The 26871-nt window shown below is 39.6% G+C and overlaps 1 protein-coding gene across 4 annotated transcripts in view; it reads right to left on the bottom strand.

Moving 5' to 3' along the window:
- Nucleotides 1–331: 331 nt before the first annotated feature.
- LOC308393761 (inactive dipeptidyl peptidase 10-like) overlaps nt 332–26871 on the bottom strand; it is a 148044-nt gene continuing 121504 nt past the window's right edge. For all 4 annotated transcript variants that reach the window (XM_080877735.1, XM_080877736.1, XM_080877734.1 and 1 more), the window contains 16 exons: nt 26389–26427; nt 25487–25594; nt 23208–23299; nt 22639–22686; nt 22430–22548; nt 19810–19857; nt 16843–16932; nt 16598–16667; nt 15964–16092; nt 15823–15879; nt 14473–14527; nt 13291–13390; nt 12611–12669; nt 5105–5174; nt 4792–4865; nt 332–3154 (listed from right to left, as the gene is read on the bottom strand). In XM_080877735.1, coding sequence (XP_080733861.1) covers nt 3026–3154; nt 4792–4865; nt 5105–5174; nt 12611–12669; nt 13291–13390; nt 14473–14527; nt 15823–15879; nt 15964–16092; nt 16598–16667; nt 16843–16932; nt 19810–19857; nt 22430–22548; nt 22639–22686; nt 23208–23299; nt 25487–25594; nt 26389–26427 — 1287 coding nt within the window. In that variant the 3' untranslated portion in view covers nt 332–3025. The remainder of the gene's footprint in view (nt 3155–4791; nt 4866–5104; nt 5175–12610; nt 12670–13290; nt 13391–14472; nt 14528–15822; nt 15880–15963; nt 16093–16597; nt 16668–16842; nt 16933–19809; nt 19858–22429; nt 22549–22638; nt 22687–23207; nt 23300–25486; nt 25595–26388; nt 26428–26871) is intronic.

Raw genomic sequence — 26871 nt, 5'->3', positions numbered from 1 at the left:
AGTGACTTCTTCAGTCTCAGATGACTGCAGGTTTCTTATAAACAGTACATTGTACTGTACAGTTCTCCCACAAAACGCTACGTCCAGATGAACAGAATCAACTTTTGGACACTTTTTGTGTTGATTTAACTTGTTGCCTTGCATCTTTCGTATACAGTCCATGCTTATGAGCCTAACTGAGATCCGAGGTGTTCCTGTGTTTAACAAAGAAACTCTCACAGCTCAAACTTCTTCATCATTCTTTAATATTAAAACAGCAAAAAAATTTACAATAAGCTTCTCATCACTCATCCCACATCCACATTGCCCCCCTCCCTCCCACCCTCCCCAGAACAAAATCCATCCCCTCACAGACTCCATGTTGCAAAGCACAGATACATATGGCTTTGAGTATGTTGCATCAGCAGCTGCTCGCTCCGCGATGCAAAGCGCTCATCTCTGAATGAATTATGAGAGTGGCCGTATCCTGGGCTACCAAAACAGTTGTCATGGCAACTACCTGCAAGCCAAGCACTGGGGGGATTTTTCACCCCCGACGCACGCCAGCTCCTGCAACTGTTTTTATCCTCGCGTGGAGATGAACCTCGCCGAGGATGCTCGTCTCTGTGATTGATGACACTTGTGAGCGGCCGAGCGGTAATTGTGGGAATCGCTCTCAGAGCCGTAATCACAGTGAGGAGCGCTCTCGGGTGTCGTATTGGCATAACATTTATTATGCTTTTATTGCAGTGTTTTTTGGATAACACTACAACCACGATGTATTTACGAAAGAGAAGACTTGAAGCAGCTGGAAATGCATAAACTGAAGTTGGAGAACAACAGAACCAAATACAGTGAAAACTTCTGGCACTTAATCAGCCAAAGGTGATTCTATACCAAGTTTTGGACCACATACTTAAATATACAAAAACAGAACAGCCTGCAGCTATCTAAAAAAAAAGAAATTACAGCATAAAATATACATTATAAGCCAAATGTCACAATTTAACCTGCAACAGAGCTGCTCAAATACCCATGAGAAAAATTAAACCAAAGTAGGCTGTCCTGAAATGTAGTCCAGGCCAAACTATGAGTAGCTATTAAGCTCCTCCACACCTGCACAACACCAAAAAAACTGGTGTGAAATGGTAAATATCTACTCTTAGATGTAATAAATAAATAAATAACTCTGTTTCAGTAAGGACAAGGAAACATAGCGTGCTTAAAAAAAGATCTTGTAACTGTCGTACATCTGTTTAGCACTATTGCTGTCTATAAGCTTGATGAGTCAAACTTTGTAAGCTGCCCCCACATAAATAATCCACAGGATAGCATCACAAACACCCGGGGAAATGAGACGTAGAAAAAGAAGGTAACAACATGACCTGAAAACGCCCTTGAAGTCGGTTTTTTAAACATGGCTTTATCTATAAAACTGATGTTTTTCTACTTTTTTATCCTCTCAGCTCTGGAAGATTCTTGACCTCTGGGTCAGGTTGGTATCGTTGGTATCATTATGCTTTAATATTTTGAGAAAGACACAACAGTTGATGCAAGGTGTGAGCCAAGAGTCCCGTCTTTACAAACCATACCAGAAGTAAGTCTGTGCTTCAGTGTGTGACCACTTTCCTAATGGATAAGGTGTCAGACTTCGGATCAGGAAATTGAGGGTTCGAGTCCCTTCATCTCGTAAAAATGAGTTACATATCCACCAACACTGCTAATAAAAAGTGTAATGATTCCATGACACCAAAGCACAAACTGTGATGATTGTCTCCAAACACTTGCAGGCTGCCTTGTGACCGACTGCAATCGCTCTCAGATTGATTGCCAACAAGTTGCAGTAACTCCTGGTACAACGCTGAGATGCTTTGCAATGAGAGGCTCGACTCAACTGGTTGTATTGTTTAAAAATAAAAAAAAACCCTATGTTACTATCTGTGGAGGAATTTCTGTTTCAAATCTGTGATGTTGTAACTGGTGTGAGTTTCTGTGCATGTAGTTGGCAAAAGATCTTTGATTTTATCTGCTTTATCAGCCTTTACGGCTGTATTCTCACAAACTCAAACTGTCAACATGACCCCAATTAATCACAGACTGAAAGCAGATCGACTCCATCACACTGCCATTTAATTCAGGTTTATTTATATAGCGCCAAATGACAACAATAGTTGCCTCAAGGTGCCTTAACCCTCTCAAGGCAGGCGCTGCAGATTAGCAACAAGTAAAAGCTAACAACCTGGTTACCGCACATACATATTTTATGAGTTTTTTTTACTCAGAAGTACCACTGCAGGTATTCTTTTGTGCATTAGCAACAAAAACTTAATTTGAGCCTGAGAGGGTTAAACCGTAAGATAAACACCTTACAGTTTCATCACTGCCTCGACGCACCGAAGTCGAAGCAACAATTTAAAAGGCAACAAGATTGGACGTCCACTTGTTGCTGTTGTTTTCCCTGGTGTGACTGTAGCATTAGCTGTATTTTAACACATCTGCCTCACTGGGACACTGCCTCAAACAGCTCCTCCTCTACTAATGATCAGGAATAAACTGGAAAAAGGAGTTGGTTTTTGTGCTGGTTGGTGATATTTGAATACATGGACCGTTTTAAGTTGTTTTGACGGAGGAACGTCTCAATCACACCTTGAACAACAGGTTTCTGAATCAGCCGTTAAACTCTAGGCAACAAGGATTCACAGATTTTAAACTAATCTAAACCTTAAAGGTTAAAAAAATGCAATTTCTCAATTATATTTGAACTCCGATTAACAACTCCAACAAGATCTCACAGTTTTCTCACAGTTTGAAGCTTGAACAGTTCTAAATGCTTCTTTCACAGGCTTGTTTGTGCCACCAGGACAAAAAAGGAAATCTAGGGACAGTCACTGACAACCTCTGACAGCAGGTGAAAACTTATTTCTACTGAGGTGACACAGACTATTCTGATATGTCAATAAGAAGCTTTTCCTGTCTGTCAAACATTGTGCTACAGGTATAAAACACACACACACACGCTCAGAAACAGTAGCGAGCCCGTTCCCTCTCACTCGTCATCCCGTTGGTTGAGTAACGATGACGCATCGAGGAGACATCCTCTGAAATATCCAATTAGGGAGTGAGTCAGCTGAATCTGGCTGCGTCTTGATAGGAAGTGGCCTTCATCTGGGAAGATCTGGCCCAGAAAGAGGAGAGAATTTATCTGATCTGAACAACCTCTGGAAAAATTCTTGTAGTGAGCTTTAAGTTTTATTCTTCACTTTCTTCACTCAAGGTTCACTTTACTCGAATGTGCTCAAGGTTTTGACCACAATAGAAATGTCTGTCCTTGAGTCTCCTTGCTTTATAGTGACTGGACTGCAGATATCCAACAAATAAATCCTCTGAGTGCTCAAAATTTAACAGCTTAAAGTGTTGCTGCTTTCTTGATGAACAGGAGCAAAGCGCTGAATTTAGACGAGACAAAGAGAGCATCAATCCAATCGTGCTAGTATCCGATACCAATACCAGCTTTAGTATCAATACTGTCAACATCTGGATCAATCTGCCCACTCCTATCTCGTAGCTCACTTTGAAACAAGATATGTGAGAAGCTTTTATCTGTTTATCTGTCTGTGGAAGAACTAGGAGCAAATCTGTGGATCAGAGAAAATCAGGTTCCTCTACTTTCTGGGGAGATACTTAGATTTGAGTCTGGGCTTTTAGAGTGATTGCTGGCTATCACCAGATGAAACTGGTTACAAAGAAGTTGCTGCACCAAAACCTCCTTGTGATTGCTTTGGTTGCTGGGAAATTACTGCAGTCGTCTGTAGTTTTTTTTTTTGTATGAAAGACACCAAGTTGTCAGCAAACACTCCTCAACTATTCACTGACTGTCAAACTGAAGAGTGTAACGCAAACTGGAAATAGAGAATGTCCAAGTAAAAGTTTGTTTTACCACATCACCAAACTATGTTACAGAAAGTGCAGCGTTTACTCTTCGGTTTGACAACTGCTCAGCGAATAGCTGGCAAGAATTTGCTAATGCGAAAAACTACAGACGACAGGTCGCAATTTTCCAGCAACCAAAGCAAAGGTGGATTTTTACTGACACTGTAAGACTGTGGAAGAGATGATTTACAGTATTTGCAGCTATACTTAGGTAAATATGATTGAATTGCTCTCTTGTTAACAGATGATATGCATCACTGTTTAAGAAATATGCTACCTTTGCTAGCTTATATGCTATCTTGCCTTAGCTTAATTCAAACACTGGAAACAGAAGCAAATGTCAGTCAAATGGCAGCAATACCCACCTAGCAGCATCTCTAAAGTTTGCTCATTAGTTATGTTTTTAATTATATATATATTTTACTATAAGCATAAAAGCAACATGTTTACAGGTTTGTTCTTTAGCATATTTTCCAAAACTTAACCGTTTTCAAGTATTGTCACAAAACACATTTTTTTCAGTGAAGTTTGGCACAGAGAGGTTTTTAAAACATGTTTAAGTGAAAAATGGACCAGCTGTGACCATGCTAAGCTGTGATAAGGTAATCAGCAAAACTAAAGCTATTTATTGAATGATGGCTCTTCATAAGTACCTTTAAAGTGGGGTAAAGTGAGTTTTTAAATATTAAAAAAAATCCTAAAAGTCACACTTTTACAATGAAGTTTAGAACTCAAGTACAGGACAGCAAATCTCCTGTGCCACACTGGAGTAAATAAAGACTCTGCATAACAGTGCACTGATACATAATGGAGAATGACCCATTTTAATTAAAAGCCACAGCTGCTGTTTGCAAAGACTCTTTGTAAGAGCCGAGTGTTTACCTGCATAGTGTAGTTGGCTCCTATCTTTATTAAGTGCTTGATGAGCTCGGCCGAGTGCTGGAAGTGAACATTGGCTGCCGAGACACAAAAAAACAGGACATGCAAATAAGTGTCGGAGAGGTTAATTCCACCACTGGATAAAAGGCGCCGCACTCGCCGAGGTCAAGTTTTAAAGCTCAGCATAGCAGAGAGGCTCGTGAGACTCACGCCTACCTTCAGTAGCCCACATTACTACGATGTTATTGTGAAATGAAGTCAAATTACATCCTCCGTTTCTGCTGTTCTGTGAGGAGGATGAAGGAAATGTGCATACCGTCAGCAGTGCCGTGGACCAGGAATAGAGTTCCTCCCAGATTTTTCATGCCGGACAGCACTTTGGAAGCCTGAAGATTGGACACAAATCAAATTATTTGTCGCATTAACACCAGGTCATAACATTACAAGCATCAGAATTTGATTGAAGGGTCAAAAGTGTAAGAAAAGTTAATCGTGAAGTTTCCACTTGAGGAGGCGGATTGTAAGATCATTAACAGGAAAAAATATATAAGAAGCTAATTTTTTCTTGTTGGCTGATGCTCTCCCTGTGCAAGCTTGGCTTCATCTCACAGGCATGTTAGATTAACTGGTGATTCTAGGTGAGGATGTGAGAGTGAGATGTTTCTCTGTCCATCTATCTGGGGTCTACCCTGCTCCAGATCCCTCGTGACTCTGAATTAGTTAAGCAGTAAACAGAAGCTTTAAGCTAAATATACTGGAAATCACTAGATTATTAAAGCAAGTAACCATCTTCTTGATGAAAAATTATACGAACGTAGACGTGCCAAACCTGTCATTCCTCTAGTAAGCGCATCATCTCCATTCAACTTTTTAAAATGTTTACCTTTACAGTAATAAAAAGCATGTTTATAGGCCACAAACTGCCCTGTTTCCCCCTGCATGACAACTGCATGATAGGTTATTTGTCTCTTCTTCTTTGAGCTGCTCCTTCAAGGGGTCGCCACTTTGGATCATCTATCTCACGCTATGCCTGGCATCCTCCTCTGTCACACCAGCCCATCCTTCACTATATGAACCTCCTCTGAGGTCTTCCTCTCACTCCGGCGCTCCTGCTTTTCCTTCTCTTTAACTGCCTCTGAACATGCCTTCCCTCTTCAGCCAGCAGTAGCACAGTTTTCACGTCATTCCATGGTTCACATTATTAATTATCTGCTTGCTTGATTAGGTGCATATTTTACACTGGAATCCCTTCCTGACACAACCACCTTCTTTCATTCAGTCTTGGGACTGAAACTAGGAGTACTGGTTTGTAGTCTGGCTTGTAGCCCAAAGATGCGGTAACAGGAAGGTTAAGCCTGCAAGTCCTCACCTTGGCTAATCAGTCACTAAACTGGACCTTTACACTGCATTTGTGCTGCAGGTGCCTTTTTAATCTAATAGGAGGCTGAGGGGTAGAACCGACAGCCATCAGTATTTTTCACCCCCTGAAGCGAGGAAGTATGCAATCAGCTCCCCTTGTTTGTCTGTTTGTTAGCAGTCCAGCGTCCACAGTTTTCAGGATATTGTTGTGTGATGGTAGTTACCAAAAATAGCTCAATCTGATTTAATTTTAGTAAAAATCAGGTCAGGGTCACACCGAATGTGAATATCAGTAAAAACTTTAGATTATCCACAACTTTTTATGTATCGTCTTCAAACTTCACAACAATATACCAGGACTTGGGGGACACGAGTACCTCAGTTGAGTAAAAACATTTGATGTTAGCAGCACAATTCATTTCATTTCATTTCATTTATTTATTCATTTTCAGGCACAACAAATACCTATATTGAACATAAAATACACAAAACAAAAAACAAAACTTGCCTGAAAAAGGAGTGGGACGAAGAAAACTTATTAAATCCCACCCCTATACTCACTCATCAACAAAAAAAAACAATAAACTTCCCGCAGCTACGCCCATCATTGCATACAGACCCATCAACAGCCCCGGGCAGATACAAGCATCTAAGCGGCAGCTCGCAACCAACAATTAGAGCCTTCATAACTGAATACAGAATATATAAATTATAAATTGCATTACCACAGGTAACAGGCAGTAATAACTACAAGTAACAAACACACATACATATACATACATATATATCTACACACACAAGTACATATATGTACATACATACGCACACTTTATTTTTTATTTTTTATTTTGGAATCCATACCAGCAATGGTAAGAGGACAGACATTACAGAGCACACTAAAACCCATCATTGAGTATACTGTGACCAGACCAACTGTTTGTAGAGAAATTTAAATCTATGAATATTTTTGCATTGTTTCAATTGTAAACTCAGACTGTTCCAGATTTTCACACCACATACAGACACACAAAAGCCTTTACGGGTTGTTCGAGTTCTGGGTAATTTGAATTCTCCAAAGCCTCTCACATTATAAACCTTTTCTCGAATTTCAAATCTAGTTTGTAAATTTGCCGGTAAAAGTTTAGTAAAAGCTTTATACAAAATTATGGATGTATTGTAATTAACCAGATCCTGGAATTTAAGTAACTTTGCCTGAAGAAAGAATTTGTGAGTATGATCTAGATAACCAGCCTTGTGAATAATACGCAGTGCTCGTTTCTGTACTGTGACTAATGGATTAGTTGTATTTTTATATGTGTTTCCCCACACTTCCACACAATATGTAAGATATGGAAGAACCAGGGTACAGTACAGAGTACGAAGTGCATCTTTATCAAGGAATTGTTTCACTTTGTTCAAAACTGCGAGGCTTCTGGAAATTTTGGTTTTTATGTGTCTGACGTGGGGTTTCCATGAAATTTTGTTATCAATTATAACTCCCAAAAATTTGTTTTCACTCACATTATCAATTGGTACACCTTCAATGATAATTGGTAATTCTATATTATATTTTAAATTACCAAAAAACATTGCTTTAGTTTTATTTATATTTAATGATAATTTATTTATGTCCATCCATTTTTTTATTAATTTTAGCTCCCTGTTTACAGTCATTACAAGATCAGTATAATCATCGCTACTGAAAAATATGTTGGTGTCATCTGCGAACAGTATGAGTTTAAGTACTTGAGAAACATCAAAAATATCATTTATGTATACATTGAAAAGTTTTGGTCCCAACACTGACCCTTGGGGAACACCACATGTAATACCAAGTTTCTCTGAATGGTAATGCCCTATGCTAACATATTGTTCCCGACCTGTTAGGTAAGTTTTTAACCAGTTACCAGCTTTCCCTCGAATACCATATCTTTCCAATTTATCCAGTAAAATTGAGTGATTGATTGTGTCGAAGGCCTTTTTGAGGTCAACAAAAATACCAACTGCATATTTATTTTTATCCAGTGTATCAGTAATTTCTTCTACTGCCTCAATTATCGCCATTGAAGTGGTTCTTTGTGTTCTGAAACCATACTGACCAACATTTATTATTTGATGTTTTTCAAGGAATTTTTCTAATCTTGAATTAAAAAGTTTTTCTAGAATTTTTGAGAATTGAGGCAGTAGAGAAATAGGCCTATAATTGGTAAAACTGTGTTTGTCATTACTTTTATATAGTGGTATTACTTTCGCAATTTTCATTTTTTTTGGAAAACAACCGGACTGAAATGATAAATTACAGATATATGTTAAGGGACTAGCAATATTCAGAATAACCTGTTTAACTACAGACATATTTATGTCATGATAATCCATTGAAGACTTACTTTTACATTTTAATGTGATATTTATTACTTCTTGCTCATTTGTAGCTGAGAGGAACAGTGAAAAGGGATTTGATTTTATATTACTGATATTTTCATTTTTATGACACGGGATGTCCGCTGCTAGTTCAGGGCCAACATTTATGAAGAATTTATTGAACCCATCGACAATATTACTCATGTTGTGATTTTCACCATTTGCATCAGTAAAATATTCAGGATATGATGTTCCAGAAGATCCTTGTTTAATTAAGTTGTTTAACACATCCCAAGTTCCTTTTATATTGTTTTTATTTTCATATAATCTTCTATAATAAAGTTGTTTGCTCGTTCTTATAATATCAGTCAATTTATTTCTATATGCTTTATATCTTTGTTCCACTTCTTTTGTTTTTACTTTGATAAACTGTTTATACAGATTGTTTTTCTTTTTGCAAGCATTAATAATTCCTTTTGTGAGCCAAGGACTTTTTATCTTTTTTTTCTTTGTCATGTGTTCGTTTACAGGACAATGTTTATTGTACCACATAGTAAAAATATCTAGAAAATTATCATAAGCCTTGTCCACATCTGACTCTTCATACACCGAACTCCAATCTTGTTGTGCTAAATCGAAATTGAAGGCATGAATTGCTTCTTCATTTATTGTTCGCTTTGCTATCATGATCTTGGTATCTATTTTTTTTAAATCACAGTCACACAAAGTAAAAACTGGTAAGTGGTCAGTTATATCACAGACAAGCAGACCACTATTAATTTGGAAATCCATGACATTAGTAAAAATGTTGTCAATAATAGTGGCGCTATGTGAAGTTATTCTGCTTGGCTTTGTTATTGTTGGATATAGTGATAAGCTGTACATCGTGTCAGTAAAGTCATCAATGGCTTTTAACCTTGTTGGATTTAGCAAATCAATGTTAAAATCACCACAGATAAATAGTAATTTTTGGTTCACCGAAGCAAACGTTTTTTCTATCCATTCATTAAAAGTGTCAATACTTGAACTGGGTGTCCGATATATGCAACTTATTATAACATTTCTCTTTTTTTCATTCATAATCTCAATAGTCAAACATTCCAAAATTCCATCAATAGCCATAGACATAGTTGTTACAACATTATATTTTATAGAGTTATGAACATATATAGCAACCCCGCCGCCCGCCCTATTTAATCTATTCATGTATTTTAAATCATATCCATTCAAACAAAAATCTATTCCTTTATCGACATTGAACCAAGTTTCAGTGATGGCTATAATACTAAAGGGGCGAGAAAATTGTTGCAAATAGTCCTTAATGAAATCAAAATTAGAGTACATACTTCTGCTGTTAAAGTGAATTAATGAGAGCTTCCCGTCTAGGTTAATTTCTTTTTCATATTGTTCCTGAGTGAAATAATTACAATTTTTAACAAAAGAAGAGAGAAAGTTACTTTCAGAATCTATTTCTGGATCTATTATATTATGCTCCTTATATTCACAATCTAGATCAATTACTTTCTGTTGAAGAACTAATTTCAACGTGTCCATGTCATTTCCTGGTGTAATTGATACATTGGTGTCAGTTATACTTGTCCAGATCCTCCATGTTCCTCACTATCAGTACTTTTGCCTCTTCTGGTGTCCCGTTTAGCTTAATGAAAATCTTACAGTTTGTTACCCATGTATGTTGTATTTTACCGTTCTTCTTCAGTTGCCTTGCCTTCCTCGCGATGTCTGCGTTTTTTCGTGTCAGATGCTCATTAATGAAAACGTCCGTGCCTTTCAGTTTGCGTCCTTGTTTCAGCAGTGCGACCTTGTTCTTCCGATTGACAAATCTCATAATGATGGCCGGCAGTCTGTCACTCCTCCTGGGCAGTGAGTGACATGCTTCTATGTGCTCCAGGTCCATCTCTATCCCCTTGCTTTGGAGGAAGGACGCCACCTGTTGCTCTACCGAGCGGGTCTCCTCGTCGCTGGGACCACATTGGTGACAGTGTAACACATTGACGTCAGCATGTTGTAATGAAAACAAAGTTTCAGTGTAGCCCTTGTCCTTCAGGGTGACTTGAGCTCTCTGAGTGCTCGTGTTTCCATCTGAGGTCATTTCTTATATTTATTTAGCCTGGAAAAACTCGACCTTAGAGTTATATATGTAGTCTGCTTGAATTAAAGCCACTGAAATAAAGGCGCTAGACTCACATGATGTAACGTGAGACACTTTAAGTGTGATGATCCCGTCTGTTGTCCTTCATGCTCTTTGATTTGCTTTTTTTGGATTAAGATATTTAAAAACTAAGCAAAAAACATTTTTTTAAACCAAGATGCCAGACTGATAGCGATCGCACTGGGAGGGCGAAGCTTTAATATTACAGGATGTCTCAGTCTCACTGCTGTCATTCATTTTGTTCCCAGCTGGAATTCAAACCCGCGACCAGCCATCAACCACGGCATGTTTTCTCACCCGTCTGTTTCTGCATCTCGGAGGACTGGGTGAGTGATGATGCCCTGCTGATTATTGTCTGATCAGATTGTGCCACATTTCCTTCTCTGGGTGACTTTTGAAGCAGACCACCCCTCCCTGCTGCGAGAGTCACAAAAATAGAGCTCTCTGGCCCAGTTACAGGCAACCCACTTAGGAAGAAAAACACTCTCTGACTGCAACCTTCACTTGGAGGACAGCTGGGTGATTTTTTTTTTTTTTAGGATGGCATTTCTCTGTTCCTAAATGTTTTCTTCTTCTTTACTGGTTGTTCTTTACTTTTAAAAAATGGGAGCTGTATAATTTGTGTTGGCTGTCTAACCTCTGCTATACTGTAAAATGTAGAAATGATTGGGAATCAAACAGGTAAAGGTGAAACCCACCCAGCCACCTGCATCATCAGCCAGCTGCATTTCCCATTAAAGTGGCTCTAAGTTTGCACTCTCCTTGGTTTCAGAGATTTGAGCTGCATGAAGCAGCCTGTACGGCTGCCAGCTTACCTCCACGCCTCGGTTTAAACACAGTAAAGATAAAAAGATAAAGGTGTCAGGTCGCAGGACATTTTATCATCAGCTGTGCTTCTTGTTTAAACACATTGCTGTCTATAAATGGAACAAGCTACAAAAAAAACTATTCTCTGATTTCGCTGGAGCGCTTTAAAGGGTCGTCTTTGTCTCCCTGCAACAACCCCAGCACACCTTTTTCTTTTTTTGTGTGTATAATGTGTCTCAATTTCTGTATATGTTTTTTGTACACAGGTCTGTCTTTTCAAAAAGAGATGTTGATCTCAATAAGACTGCCTGTTTAAATAAAGGATTTAATAATAACAAGAAGCACTCGGAGAGCACAAACCTCCGCCAAGCCGGCTCACTCTCTGGGCAATATTTACTTTTAAGGGAACAGTACTGTATTTTGTATACATTCATCTTGTTTTCTTTGTTATTTTTAAAAGTACTTTAAGCAGCTTGTAGTGCAGTAAAAAATCAGATACTGGTAGCATGAGAGATATTTACTTCACTCTCTACACTACAGTATATGCAGCTTACTCTACTATCTTTAAGCATGTAATACTTTCTGACGTCCCCTAAAAAAGGCAGATGTGAAATGTAGATGTGAGGTCAGAGGTCAAACGTGACACGCCATCTGATGAGGGACATCCAACTTCCCAAATCCAGTCGCATTTAGCTGAATTTCTTAGCAGTGTTAATTTTCTTAACTAACAAATGATAACTAAACAAAAACCGATGGACACTTTGGAGAGAAGAGATCCAATCAGAACTTATGAAGTTGTGAGCAAGGCGGGACGAGTTTGGAAGTAATCCAATCAGAAGTAATCAGACATACACATTTGAGCTGCCCTCGGGAAACGACTCAACCACCTCACGTGCTCGCAGTTTCTCTCGAAAACGCTTGGGAGGAAGAGACGAGCGGACATATGGACAGGTTTCACATTTGATGGACAGGAAAATAAGATGCCGTGTGGAGGAACGCTCGTGCTACAACAATTAGTTGAATAAAAATAAAAGAGTTTAAATGCTTAAACTATGACTAAAATGAAATGAATCTAAGTCATCCGTTAATAAAGAAGCAGGTGGGTAAAAGACAGAAGACGCTCACTTGGTATCTGCTCTCGTCAGTTGAAGGTGAGCCGAAGTATCTCTCTGAGAAGGCTGAGGCTGAAGGGGAAAAGGGAAATCAAAGAGGTTACATGACGTCAGCAGCAACCTGAGAACTTTACATAAAAAGTGCTGCATGGATCTTCTGGAGGATCTGACAGATCAGTGGCACTGGAATAAGCTAGAAGCCACACATTATGTTAGAGGACACATTTGAAGTTTATTATTGGCAAAAAACAAGTTGAAGTCTTCTTCGACTCATGCTGGAAGAACAGTCGGAGGTGGAAAGGCGTCTTATTTCTGCTTTTTACGAGTGAAGACAGACAGACAGAGACGCTTTCTTTGAAGCAGAGGCTTTGCAGCAACACTTCAGTCTATTAAACTCTACTCACAGCCAGCAGGAAGTCCTGAGCTGTACAGGAGTGCTAACGCCCAGCATTCCCTCCCAGAACTGACGAGAACTTTTTCATCTTTAAATGTAATAACCCTGAATTCCCGAAAGCGAACGCAAAGGATAATTAAAGTGACATTACCCCGGCAGTGCACATGAAAAAGATTGTGCAGGATAAAGATGTTGTGTTCTGAGAAATGACTAGCCAGGTTCAGCAGCAGCAGCAGAAGTAATAAATATTTCCGCGTCTCTGGAGCGTTGTATTAAAGAGGATTCAAATTCCTGCTCACCGTACATGCTCCAGTCGGTGACGGGAGCGCGAACAGCTGCGCAGCTGATCAGCTTCTCTGTCGACTTCAGCATCATCAGCGCAAGGTAGCCACCGTAGCCCTGCAAGGGAGACATTAGAGGAGCGTCACTTGCACCGAGAAAACACAGGACGTTTCTATCGTGTTTACACAGCATCAAAAAATGGCAGTCTCTGCATGGATCTGTACTTCATTACATTTATATATGGTCTCCAGCAAGAGCAGCTGGCACCAAGAACTGTTGAAATATCTTTAACAAACTAATAAAGAAAGGCAAAACTAAATTTTAGGGAATAATGTGTAATTTAATTGGGTTTTTGTGGTATTAGTGGGCTGTTCTGGGTTTAAAAACAGGAGCATTATATTACAAGTAGCTCAAAGAGTAAATACACTGCTCAACATCATCCAGTGTGGCCCGTTTGGCAGTGATGGTTTGGGGAGGCGTATCCTTGGAGGGTCACACAGACCTTCATGTGCTAGCTAACGGTACCCAGACTACTCAGACCAAGAGAAACTCCTGTTCCTCCTGGTACAGGTCATAAACAAGTCTCCTATGGCCAGAACCTTTAAGTAGTCCCTGGATGACAAATGCATGATGACAAATGTTGCCTCCTAATGAAGGGCCACAAGTGCCAAAATGAATTAACTGAGTACATCATTAAATCATTCATTTAAGGTGTCATTAATAAATAATTACATTTGTAAATGAAAAATTATTTAAATATACAAATAATTAATATTAAGTAATTTCATTTAAAACAGTTAATACAGCATTTATTATTTTAATTAATTATTATTAGATTCAATTATAATTTAATGAGGAATTTAATTACCTCAGTACATCAAATAAATTCATTTGGCACTCACAGCCCTCCATACTCCAGTGCACCTCTTTTTCTTTTGTACCAAAGCGGCTGAAATGGATTCACAGTGGTTTCTACTTCTTAAATAGGCAGACTGAAGCTTCACTGAGTTGTTATAATTAATGATGGCAGAGTCCATTTTAACCATGTTTTCTTTGTAAAATCTCATTTCCTCTTTTTTGTGGGATTAATTCACTGGATGAGGAGGAAACAGAAATCAGAGTTTTGACTGGGCAGCCACTACAGTTACTGTACCGATCACACGTGTATTCAGGGTTAGGTCAGGGCGTGAGAGACTAACCTCGCCGAAGACTCCAACACGAGTGCGATCGATGAACGGCCGCTCCGCCAGGAAACTGAAAAACACAGCGGCTATTTTTAACGAGTGGAGAGGAAGTGGGTATCAGAAAGCAAGAGAGGTAATTATAACTTTATATTTCATTTCACACATCACACACTCTGCTGAAGCTACATAAGGAAGGTCAAAGGTCAAAGCCGTGAGAGAAGTTTTTGAATGCAAATTTATGTTTTCCAGAAATATTACTATTCATAAAGAAATAATTTTCTTCTTTACATCTCCCAAAGTTTTGAACAAAGATCACTTACACCAGACCTCATTCTAATCATCTCATCAATTCCAATAAAAGGTGTAACAGTTGTAAAAATGACCATTTAAATGTTTTATTTTTTTTAAGAAACAGTGACAAGCTCTAAAATGTCCATTTCAAAGATGTTTAGAGCTCATAAAACAAGCACCTTTATATCCAGAAAACTGGAAACAGAGATTCGATTGATTTTCTTCTGTTCACAAACTCAATTAGTTGCTTCGGGCCAAGGAGTTATGTTTTCAGTAGCATTTACATGTGTGCTTCATTCTGTCTGTAAACATGAACGCTCTTAAGGTTTAAATGAATTTTGATAAAACTCTGTAGGCGAGTAAGGTGCACTCATATTAACAAGTCATTAAAATTAGCCTTACATCCATCGAGGTCTTCAAGGTCAACTTACTGGTCGAAAAATGACAAAAAGCCTTAAAACCCAGAAACTATGATTCTCACAAGTTTGGTGTGTCGTCAGTACAGAAAGTAACATATAAAGGTTTAAACCTCAAATCACATTTGACCTCTGACCTCTTCTTCAAGGTCAACAGATTGAGCTGAAAGTCAAAGTGATCATTAATGTTTCTTACTGCCATATCGTGTATTGACAGCATATAGACATGTAGGGAATGACAAACAGGAGGATTTTAAATATATTACGTTACTTTGGAACTCTGACAAGTTTATTAAGGTCAAACTTTCTTTGTTTGTATCAGCAACATTTAGGAAAGAATTATGAATATCCTACAAATATCGTGTCACATCTGACCTCTGACTTCACTCTGACCTTGGGTTTTATGGCACTACATACTTCAAACTTCTTAAAATAATTTTAAAAATAACAAAGAAAACGAAATGAATATATACAAAATACAAAGCAGGACTCAGAAGCTTCTTGTTATAGATCATTTAAGGGTTTTGCTTTTTAACTTTTTTAACGTATGCATCTTGTTTATGTTTTCCCGCCCAAGAACACCACAGAGTCATCTGCGAAGCTCTGACAAAATCTCTGTCTAACAGAGAAATGGTACTCCAGGGTGGACGCTACGTACTTCAGAGCTGCTATGTAGTCCTCCACGTCCGCTATGCCGAGCCTCTGCTGTGAAAAACTGCCAGAGGACAAAAGACAAAGAAACTGTGAGGTCAGAAAGGACTGAAACAACTTCTGTTACTAAAAAAACAAAAACTGTTACCTTTGACCTCTGAACCCTGACCCCCTGCCATCAATCCGCGCCACGATGACCTGCGCCAATCCTGCCAGCACCGAGTCCCACTCCAGCCTGAACTCCTCCGTCACCGTCTGGGTGCCTGGAGAGCTGTCGCTGTCGGGAAGGTTGTTTTACTCACATTAATGTACTGACTCTTAGATCCGGACATATTTGTAGTTTACTGTGTGAGAGTGGCGCTTCACTGAAGCATTTTGACCCTTGGCCCTGACCCATTTTTGCTCTAATGGTCACCATAATTTACAAAATGAGCATCATGCTGTACTGAGAAAGACTTAAAACTAGCCACCCAGGGCATAAACCCTGAGAAAAATGTTAACTAAGGACATAAATGAAGGGAACTGAAGGTCGTTTAGACTTCTGTATAACCACGGCTTTCTGAAACCAGTCCGCATGTATATAAAACTGCAGGTTGATTTTAGCTATGACATTTACATTTTTCTCAAACATCCATTTTCATCTCCACAAATGTGTCCGACAGCCTGCAGCTACACTGCAGTTCCATTTTTAGCTGTCCTCACAGAGTCTGACCTTTGAAGCTCACAGTGCTGCGATAAAATAAAATAAAAAAGGCAAATGTAATAAAGTGGAAAAGGCTTACACAATAAGAAGAAGGCCGTAGATGTAGGAGTCAGAGAAGTCAGGAGGATAGATGAGCTTCAGAGGCAGCCCTGTGAGAAGACATGCAGAAATATTAGCTGGAGACGAGGCGAGGATAAAAAAAAGATGCACGCACAGACACACAAACATGACGACAGGTGCACAGACTCAAACACGCTCGGAGTGGCTCAATTATCTCATGAAGCTCACACACTAGCACAGCTGTTAAGTGCAGATAATTTGTACCAAAGGTTGTGTTAGTGAGCTCCGTCCGAATCATCCTTTTAGTCTCCAGCGCCGAGCGCAGGGGGAGGTTGTTCTCCAAGACGAAATACGCTGTGAAGAAGAAATCGTGTTTATCAGAGTGCAACAAAGCTGTTATTAAGACGAGAAAAATCATTAAAAGGTGCTAAGAGGTCCAGGATGCTCAGAGCGGAGCAGTTAATTCTCTGAGTGTTTTTCTATCAAGACTTCATCGACTGCTGGTTATTACGCCACTGTTATTTTTACACAATAAAAAGAAGTCATGACTTGACGTTGCTATTCACGAGCTATATCTCAGACTCTACAGGTCTCAGTTAGCATGATAAACGTTCAAGTTCATGACTTCTGGAACAATGTCCTTTGGAAAGAAGAGACCAAAATCGAGATGTTTGGTCAGAAAGCACAAACTCAAACATCTGATACCAGCTCCTAAAATGTGGAACAATTTCTCTTCTCTGTTCGTTTTTAAATCTCATTAAAACCTGCATCTTCTCCTTTGGTTCATTGTGGTTGTTTGTAAAGTGCTTTACAAATAAAGTTAGTATAGTATGGTAGTTTTCACTGTTACCTCCTGTGGGTGGAAAAACCCAGCACGTGACTCTCTGTTCTCACCAAATATTGACCCTGATAGAGGATGACCCCTACCTTCAAACAGCTGTGTTTAGAGATCAGAAGATCGCCATGGTGTTTTTACTTATCTCAGTTGAGGGTCTGCAGACCGAGGCCGCTGCATGTAGCATGGATTATGAGCCTGCTTGAGTAAAATGTAAAACTTGCTAATGTTTATCCAACTACAACACAGCCGATATCGTGGCTAGAAAGACTAAACAGTGTCATAAATAGATGCCTCATACAGGAGGTGTCTATTAAAAGGTACACGACACTCATATGCGAGTTTGTAATGAGCAGCTAATTGTGTTGGTGTTTTTCCATCAGGTCCTCATTGATTAATAGCAAAAGCTCTAACTTGCAGTTTTATTAACATGCTCACAGTTTCTCATTTGAGCTTTGCCTCTGATGTATGATTGATCAGCTAGAAGAGTTCAGAAAGTTCATTACTGTATGGATTACTGGGAAAAACCTGCAGTGTAAGACTGGTTTACTGATGACCATGAACCAGACCAACCAGTAAATATTTTCTGGCTTGGCAACACATCAAAATCACCTTTGAGGAGAAAAACACTCACACCTGCAGTTCTCTCCTAAAACACCACATAGGCCTCAATATAACATGACCCTGCTTAGAATATGACCACTCACCTTCTACCTGTTATTTAAGGAAAATGTCCTTTTATAGGAAACCCTTTACACTCATTATTTGAGGAGGATTCCCAAGATGCTATTACTGCAAAGCAGGGTCTTATCAGAGGGATGCTTCATTAGTCACTCTTCCCAAATTACCTAATACAAAATGTTTTTTGAGCGTGTTTTCACCTTTTTCAAATCAGTCTGAGTGCAGCTGGTGCAGATTGTGAAACCCCCGCGAGAAAGATTTGCCGTTTGTAATACTGGACTATAAAAATCACAGACTTAACTTGACAGCTGTCACTCTTGGCTGTTTAATTTCTCTCTGCTTCATTTATGCAGCAAATGCACTGGGAGACCTTCAGTCGTAATTCATCTATTTTTTATGTGGCTGCAAAACGCACCAGGCTTCAGCAAAGGCTGCTGGGTAAACTGGCTATAAATCCACTGTATGAACAGGCTGAAAGCATTTGCTGATAAGCAACATAAATAATCCATATTGCAGACCAGTCATGGTGGTGTTCTCTGATAAACTATATCTGATTTCTCATACCGCCTCCCCCCCAATCTTATTTCTAAGGAAAACTTGCATAAGGAAACTTGGTTGATTGTATATCAAAGGTGAATTTGCTCCTTTCTTCTCCATCCTCGAGCCCTCTGACAGAGTCCACCTCAAACAGGCATTAGAAGAACTACAGTTTTTGGTACTTCAGCTGTGGATTTATTTTTCAGCCCTGGACCTTCAGTGGGTTCTTGTCTGCCCCCATAGTCTCCAAGTGCCACAGCAAGTGGCAGTAATACACTCACTGAGAAGCAACAGTGAGCTTGGTGATGTTTTTTAAACATGCATGTTTTTTTTGGAGAAAGTTGATCCTCTCACGACAAGCATCTGGTTTGTTATCCCTGAAAACTTCAGCATTTGGAAGAATTTCTCACAAAAGGAACCCCAGAAAACATAACTACGTTTGTTACTTCAGCCTGACTTTAACACAACACAATGTGGCTCGACACGACGAGGCTGCCCTGTAGCATTTTGAGGTGATTTCTCCTAAAAACAGACACATGGAAACTGTTACTGTACTTTAATTCAGCTTTTAATTCCTGCTTTTGTGTAACGGAAAATTCTGCAGCTCATGTGCATTTGAAGAAGCACAAGCACACGGCCAAGCAAAGGTGTCACTGCCGCGACTGTGCATGAAGTTGGTGACCTCTCCTTTCACTATGTTTGTAGAAGCAGTCTGCACAGCTAGCTGCTTGATTTCATCCACCTGTGGCCATGAAGGTGACTGGAACACCATGGCTGAGTGAATACTTTTGGAAATGTAGTGTAGGTGTCCTCTCTCTGGCATTCTATCAGTGCACCACTAACTTACACAGATGGTATCCAAATCCACTCTTTCACAATCTTTTAATGAATTCCCCTTGCAGCCCCGCTGATGATTAGCTCTTCTAAAACACTAAGCGATGACACCCGCCCGTTTAAACTGTGATACAAAGACGTTAAACGCCTCCAAAATGCAGAAATTATCAGCGCAGTCTGGCACCAAATCCAGCAGCTGCTCATGTTTCCACACAAATGAGATGATGTCGCCTAATTGCAGAAAACTATTTTCCATTTCAGAGCAGAAGTGAGAAAAAAGCACATCTGCCCGCCCACACAAACATCGCACAAACACCATCAGGCGGAGTAAAGACTCCACTCACAGTCCACGTCGGCGAGACTGACGAGCAGCACAGCTGGAACTCCGGGACCTGCGATGGGAGACAGAGAGAGAGAGAGAGAGAGGGAGAGAGATGACTGTGTGCTTGTGAATAAAAAGCTCCATGCTGATGCAGCCTGCTTTAGGTTGTGTTTTGACCAATTATCAGTCATGCAAAAGCAAAAAAGAACAACTTATTCTGAACATCAGGAGTATTTTTATTTTTATTTCTGCAGTTGTTATGCGATTAAAGCAAAAAGAGTGAAACTGGAGATTTCAATCAGGTTTAATTCTCTCAGCCAAGCTCTAAATGCAGCTTTCCTTTGCATTTGCCATATTAGAAAGTAAAAGTGAACAATGTTGTCGATAGATGGTGTTGTCTGGCTTTAGATTGAGTGCGTTATTTGTCTGGAGAAATAAACTAGCATGGCTAGCATGGAGCCAAAGAAGCCAAAAAGCCAACCGGAAAGGCTTATCCCTCAAAACTGTAAATACAAAAAAGTTGCACAAAATAGTTTCCCACCACAGGAAATTTATTTTGAGTGTCTTCATAGTTTTATTTTTGAAATACACCAATTTCTATACACTGCAGGAAAAACGAAAATAAATATTATAGTGCAAATTTGCAAAAAAGCAGCATCTGCATCAAAATAAACTATTTCCAGCAGTCCAATATGAGTCCTAAGCATCCCAGAAACGACACAGAAAGTCATAAAGTCAAACATAACTTTTAAAAACACAAGTATAGGCCCTGAGGCCTTGATGGTAAAAAACTACATTTCCGCGAAAATGACGTCACTTCCGGTTTCGGGCAGGTCATGGCGGACATGTGATAGTTCGCGCTGATGGACGTAGGAAGTGTTACAAACAGCTGATCGGATCGGCAAAGCGTGTTTCTGGAATATTGTGTTTTTGTTGCTGCAACTGCTTTTTATGCAGTTTTTGCAAAGCTATATGTGGAAGGAAGCCGTGACCTAGGACAAGCTGATGGCATAAGATGTAAGTACAACTGCTCCGGTTTCATATGCAAAAAAAATTATTATATTATTATATATTATTATTATTATATTACGTGGTTGCAGAGCTACCAGGATTTAAAAATAGTTACGCAAAACGGAGCGTGCCCGCTCTGACCGGTTTTAAAGGGTTAAAAATGTAAAATAAAAACAAGTGTTTTTGATTTACACTGGAAAATCTAATTCAATTATAAGATTTTACATATGGGGACATAATACAGTCATGTGTTCCTCGCCAGGTTCTAAAGTTACTTAAATAAAACCTCAGATGAACAACAGCACGACATCTTACACTGTGTCATTATTTAACAAGAACCAAAATGCTGAACCTAAGCAGACCTCAGGATTCAGCAGCCTGTAGAAGCACCTTCAGCAGCATCACTGTGAAGGACACTTGGTCCAATCAATCAATCAATCAATCAATCAATCAATCAATCAAGGCTTTATTCGCCACGTGCAGGTTGCCCTGCAGTGAAATAGGACTCCCCCGACCTTACACACACAACACAGACATCACATGGGGATACAGGTCGGAGATCGGTAGCGTTACAGAAAAAAACACTGAAATATACACTACAATGGGAAAGTACAAGAGGAAAAAAAGATATCCTCTACTCATGCTGGGCTCCTGGGAGGACAGCATGAGAACAGGAAACAAAAAAACTAATGGGGATGGGGTCCATAAATAGATAATACCCAGAAGGAGCGTGGTCTCGCTCCTTAAATTCAGATAATTTATCTCCAATTATCCCAGTTCATTGAGGTTCATGGACAGCTCTCTTAAGATCCCACCAGAGCATTACAGTCAGGCTGAGGTGAGACGTTTGACTGAATCATTGCAGCAGCTGTAGATCTGCTGCTATGGTTGGGATCATTGTCCTGAGTCCACGGTCGACTCAATGACCGCAAGGTACCCAGATCATGAGCCCTCCACCACCGTGCTGACAGCTGGTATGAGGTCTTTGGTTTTGTGCATCCTGACCAAACATTTCTACTTTGGTCTTGTCTCTCGAAAACACATTGTTGCCGAAGTCTTGTGGTTTGTTCAGATGCAGTTTTACAAACCTGCTGTTTTTAGAGAGAGGAGGCTTTCTCCTGCTAAACCTTCCAAAGAAGCCATACCTGTCCCATCCTTTTCTACTTTGACTGTCATGAATTTTAACATTTAACATGCTAACTGAGGCCTGATAGAAAGCAGAAACACTTTCATTCCTGTGAAAGCAGTGAGGTGATCCATGCTTGTTTTACACACTGTTTCTGCATTTTGGCTCAGTTTCTGTTAAATAAATAATTACACTGCAATAAATCATGTTGTTTCTCATCTGAGGACCAGATGGTTTCTCATTAAGCCCCCATATATAGAGTTTTAAAACTGAAAGAGGACTTCCCTCTTCACACATAACTCTTAATATTTCTCTATTCAAACGTTGTCTTTCATGGCGTAAAGTCTCACCGTGTGTTACAGCCTCTGCCGGTCAGAACTCATAAGCTCAGAAAGAGTGCTCATTAACACTCTGTCATTAAAATGCCAAATCTTGCTCACACGAGACCTCATAATTTGTGTGTGTGATGCTTCCCCGAGCGGGATGTGCATCGACCCTCTCTGACCTTGACAGTGCACGATGGCGTGCTGTGCGTCTGGGCTGACGTTGGCATCGAAGAAGGTGCATCCCTCTCGCAGTCCACAGGTGAGGCATCGCCGTGGAAACGAGCTGAGAGTCGACACACTGTCAGAGGAAAGGGGACAAAATGTTTACCGAGCCTCACACGCACACACACAAAGGCTGGGGGAATAAGGCTTTAAGTGTGTGTTTCACCTGTATAGGTGTCTGTGTTCTGCAGCGTCCTTTGTGCTCAGGAAGTATCTGTGTGAAGGAAAGCAGAGCAGCTAAAGTAGGACAAGGTCACACATCCATTATCCATCCGCCTGCACTCGTCTCTGTGTCCGCCCAACCGTAAGTAAAGATCTGTGCTGTCATGAAACTGGCAGCTCACAAAGCACTTGTTGTTTTCACACGTTTATCTCCTCCTCCTCAATGAAGCTGAATTATTATTATTAGCAGTGATAATGGGAAAAAATAAATAAGACAGAAAGAAGAGTTTTTATTCTGTTTCTTGGTTGGAAAATGAAAAAAAGGCTTTTCATCTAGAGAAAAATTAGGCTTTTAGCAGGAGTGTTTTTCCTTTCTCTCATCGTCTACTTTACATCTGAGCCACTGCTTTCTGAGTCCAGCGTTATAATTACAGCCTGGCAACGAAAAGCCACACAGTCTGTGTTAAAACATTCATTTTTGTGGCTGTATGAGAAGCGTCTTAACATCTTCCTCTCAAATATCAATCAGTGTTTGCTGAGACAACACGGGTTATGATTTTGTTTGAGTCTTACACAGTCTGGTTGTTTTCGTCGTACGCCACAATTTTTGTCACCTCCCAGTTTCCCGACGTCAAGTTGCGAACTTCGTCCTGGTCGCTTCGCAGCTGAAAGACAAACAGTTTGATGGAAACATGCTGAAGTGAAAACAAAGTGAAGAACTGATAAGACTTGGAGTCTCTCATCCCAGACTGGTTAGTTAGGAAATGCAGTTTTAAATGACTTTGTTGAAGTTACTTCATGCTGTCTGAATATTATTATCTTTGTTTCTGGCATTCGACTACTATTTTGACAAAGATAATCATTTTTATTGACAGTGAAGTTTAGAAATTTCTTTGTTAATGTTCATCCTTTGCCCATATTTAACTGGTGTATGGATTTGGATGTGTGTGCTTCATATTGTTTTGTGCAGCCTATGATTGTACTGCTGTCCTTGTTTGCAAGGACACTCATGACAAAAGAGACTTTTAATCTCAAGATTATTTTTTCCTTATGAAAAGAAGGTTAAATAAAAAAATTAAGTCTGGGGGTTGTGTATTCAGGCAAAGCAGCACAGTGACAGCTGTCTGTATACTACAACCTTCAGCGATGCGAACAAGGAAAAAGAACTCAAAACAATTGAAGAACCTGAAGTAAATTAGATCAATTTTTAAGCTTCTGTGTATTTAATGACCAATTTTTTTTTTTAATGTCCTAAAGTTTCATATAAAACTGAGCTGATAATTGAAGTTCAGTGACCTGCGAATGCAGTTTGTTTCATTGCATCTTATACATCATGTGGAATTACACAGTTATAAGAGCTTCTGTTCTTAACATTAATTCATAAAAATCCAGATTGTATTTTTATTTTAAAGTGGCCCTACTATGCTCATTTCCAGGTTTATATTGTGTGACTCTAGCAGCGTATTTTTTACATCATTCAAAGATCTACATAATCATTCTGTGGACCTTGGTGATGACCTCACTTTAAACCCAGCTTTCTTCTGATTTGTAGCCATTAATAAATAAATAAAGTGTCTAAACAGCAGCTGGGTTGAAAAGATGGTCTTAAACTGAGCGATTAGAGGATGACATTATTAACATAGACTAATCTAATCACACTGCAGGAACCCAGTGCATTTAGGCATGCAGACATGCTTAAGACGACTTAATGAGGTTCAACCTGAACATCAGAATGGAAGAACGGTGACTTTGAGCATGACACAGTTGTTGATCTAAGTATTTCAAAAAGAACAGAGAAAAAGAGAAAATGTTCAGTTCGCTGGGTGAAAATGCTTTGTTGATGTCAGAGGTCAGATGAGAAGGGCCAGACTGCTTTCAGCTAATAGAAAGGCAACGGTAACTCAAATAACCACTCATTACCACCAAGGTATGCAGAAGAGTATCTCTACAGCAGCAGAAGACCACTCCTGTCAGCTAAGACCAGGAAACTGAGACTACAATTCACACGGGCTCATCAAAATTAGACAACAAAATATTCAAAAAACATTGCCTGGTCTGATGAGTCTGTATTTCTGCTGTAACATTCAGATGGTAGGGTCAGAATTTGATCTAAACTACATGAAAGCATGGAGCCATCCTGCCCTATATCAGTGATTCTGGCTTCAGGTAGTGTAATGGTGTGTGGCTGTACTCAAAGGGCCTCCATATTTACAAGATTTCAATCCAGCAGAGCACCTTTCGGGTGTGCAGCTGACAAATCTGCAACAACCGTCTGATGCTGTCAACATGCACCAAGCACCTTGTTGAATCTGTGACTTGAAGAATTAAAGCAACTCTGAAGGCAAGAAGAGCATACAACCTGACAGCTGCAAGGTGTACCTAATGAAGTGGCCAGTGAGTATATATCCAGAAAATAAGGAGAAGGCATAAATGGTCCACTTTAATTACTAGTAAATTCCAGCTTAATGTGTACATGAAAGGGAATATATTTTTAAAGCTCTTTTGAACATTTTATTTCATCATGAAAAAATAGTTTCCTCTCAGGATAACCAAAACCGTTTAATCTTAAATATAACATTTCAATAAAATATTTAATTAAATATAGTTCAGAAAACCTCTGCAACATAAAAGGTTTAAAGGGTTCCAGACGGGATTAAATTTAAATTACTTGTGATTAATTACATAATTTCCTTAGGGATTAATAAAGTATTCTGATTAAATAAAAACTGTGGTTGGGATTAAAATCAAAGCCAAGTAACGGATGAAACAGTCGTCCTACTCTTATCCGGTCCTGGCGACACCACTTGTGGCGAGGACGTGGAGAAAAGAGCAGAGTGTCGTCTGTAAATCACCTTCTTGGTGAACATCGTGATGTGGTGGAAGTCTCCGTGACCTCCCTGCTTCACAGGCAGCGTGAGGAAAAACCGGCTCCTGTCCTTGGAGAACAGTGGATCCTGTCCCTGCAGAGAGAAACTCAAGACTTCAGAGGTCACATTCTTCACGCATGGACGCATCCTGCTGCATGCTGACTCAGCAATACAACACAGTCCAAAAATAAGCTACGCATATTTTTATCGATGGATACGACATTAAAGGAGGCGGCTGTGCAGGAGATTTAACCTTCACGTCTCGCCTACTGTGAAAACTAACCCGCCCCATGAGTTAAACCCCTTATCCAAGCACAGGGGATGCTCCTGTATACACAAACCTCAAAAATCTATCTTTATTCATTATTCTTGCAGGCTTTTACGCTATAATGCACTTATTCAAGCATTAAAAAGAATGCTAGTAACACCCCAAAAAAAAAATTACGCCATTTTCACACATCCACAGGAACCCTGGACTTTTCTAGACATCATATAAATGAGGAGCATGTGAGAACACAGATGTCAAACACGGTCAGCTCATACTTTAAATGGTCTTTAACCTCCGATGTCTCTGCTACAATGTCCTTGTGATTGTCAGGTGTGAATGGGCGTCACGTGACCTGCCTCTTGTCCAGAGATGCCCCCTCCCCTGAACCACACTGATTATTTCCAGTCCTACAAACATGTCTAATTGTGTAATAAAGACAGCTCTGGACAAGGTCTGAGTGCAGAAGCCTGTCCGGTTAGTTTTGTAACCTTGAAATCTGGTCCTTTCTAATGCTGGCATGAATGTTTGCAAGTTAAAGCTAAGACTTATCACTTGTGTGGTATTCACGGTTTGATTCCACATATGGGACACTGTGATAAATGTGTGCATTCAGACTTACCTGTCTGGAAAGCCACGTCTCTGAAGACTCCTCATGTCTCTGCATGAAAGAGCAGGAAATAAAATCCAAGGTTTGACACAGCTTGAATCATGTGTCCATTAAACGTCTCTGTAAGGTTAGGTATGGTTATGATTTCTGAATATTCCTATAATTACTTAAAAGTATAATAATTTATGCAACTATTTCTTCACTTGTTTTTTTATTGACACTTGTTAGGATGTAATGCACCAATCTCACCAGAGGGTGGGAGTAATGTGTTTCAATGTCACTTAATAATAATAAAAGAAGAAGAACACGCGAAGCACCAGTGCGGGCCACACTGGATGCTACTATACAGAAAGCAGAAACACGGAAAGTTAAAGGTGACGACAACGGTCAAAAAAGTGTGAAACAACTGAAAAATAAAAATGAAGTTTTTAAAATGTCATCTGGTAAAGCTAGCATTAGCATGTCATGTACCTGTCACAGCTACACACTGTTATG

The sequence above is a fragment of the Rhamphochromis sp. 'chilingali' genome (assembly GCF_963969265.1).
Source record: "Rhamphochromis sp. 'chilingali' genome assembly, chromosome: 3".
Lineage (NCBI taxonomy): Eukaryota > Metazoa > Chordata > Actinopteri > Cichliformes > Cichlidae > Rhamphochromis > Rhamphochromis sp. 'chilingali'.
Note: the sequence above shows the minus strand (reverse complement) of the source record. Positions and strands in the feature narration are given on the sequence as shown.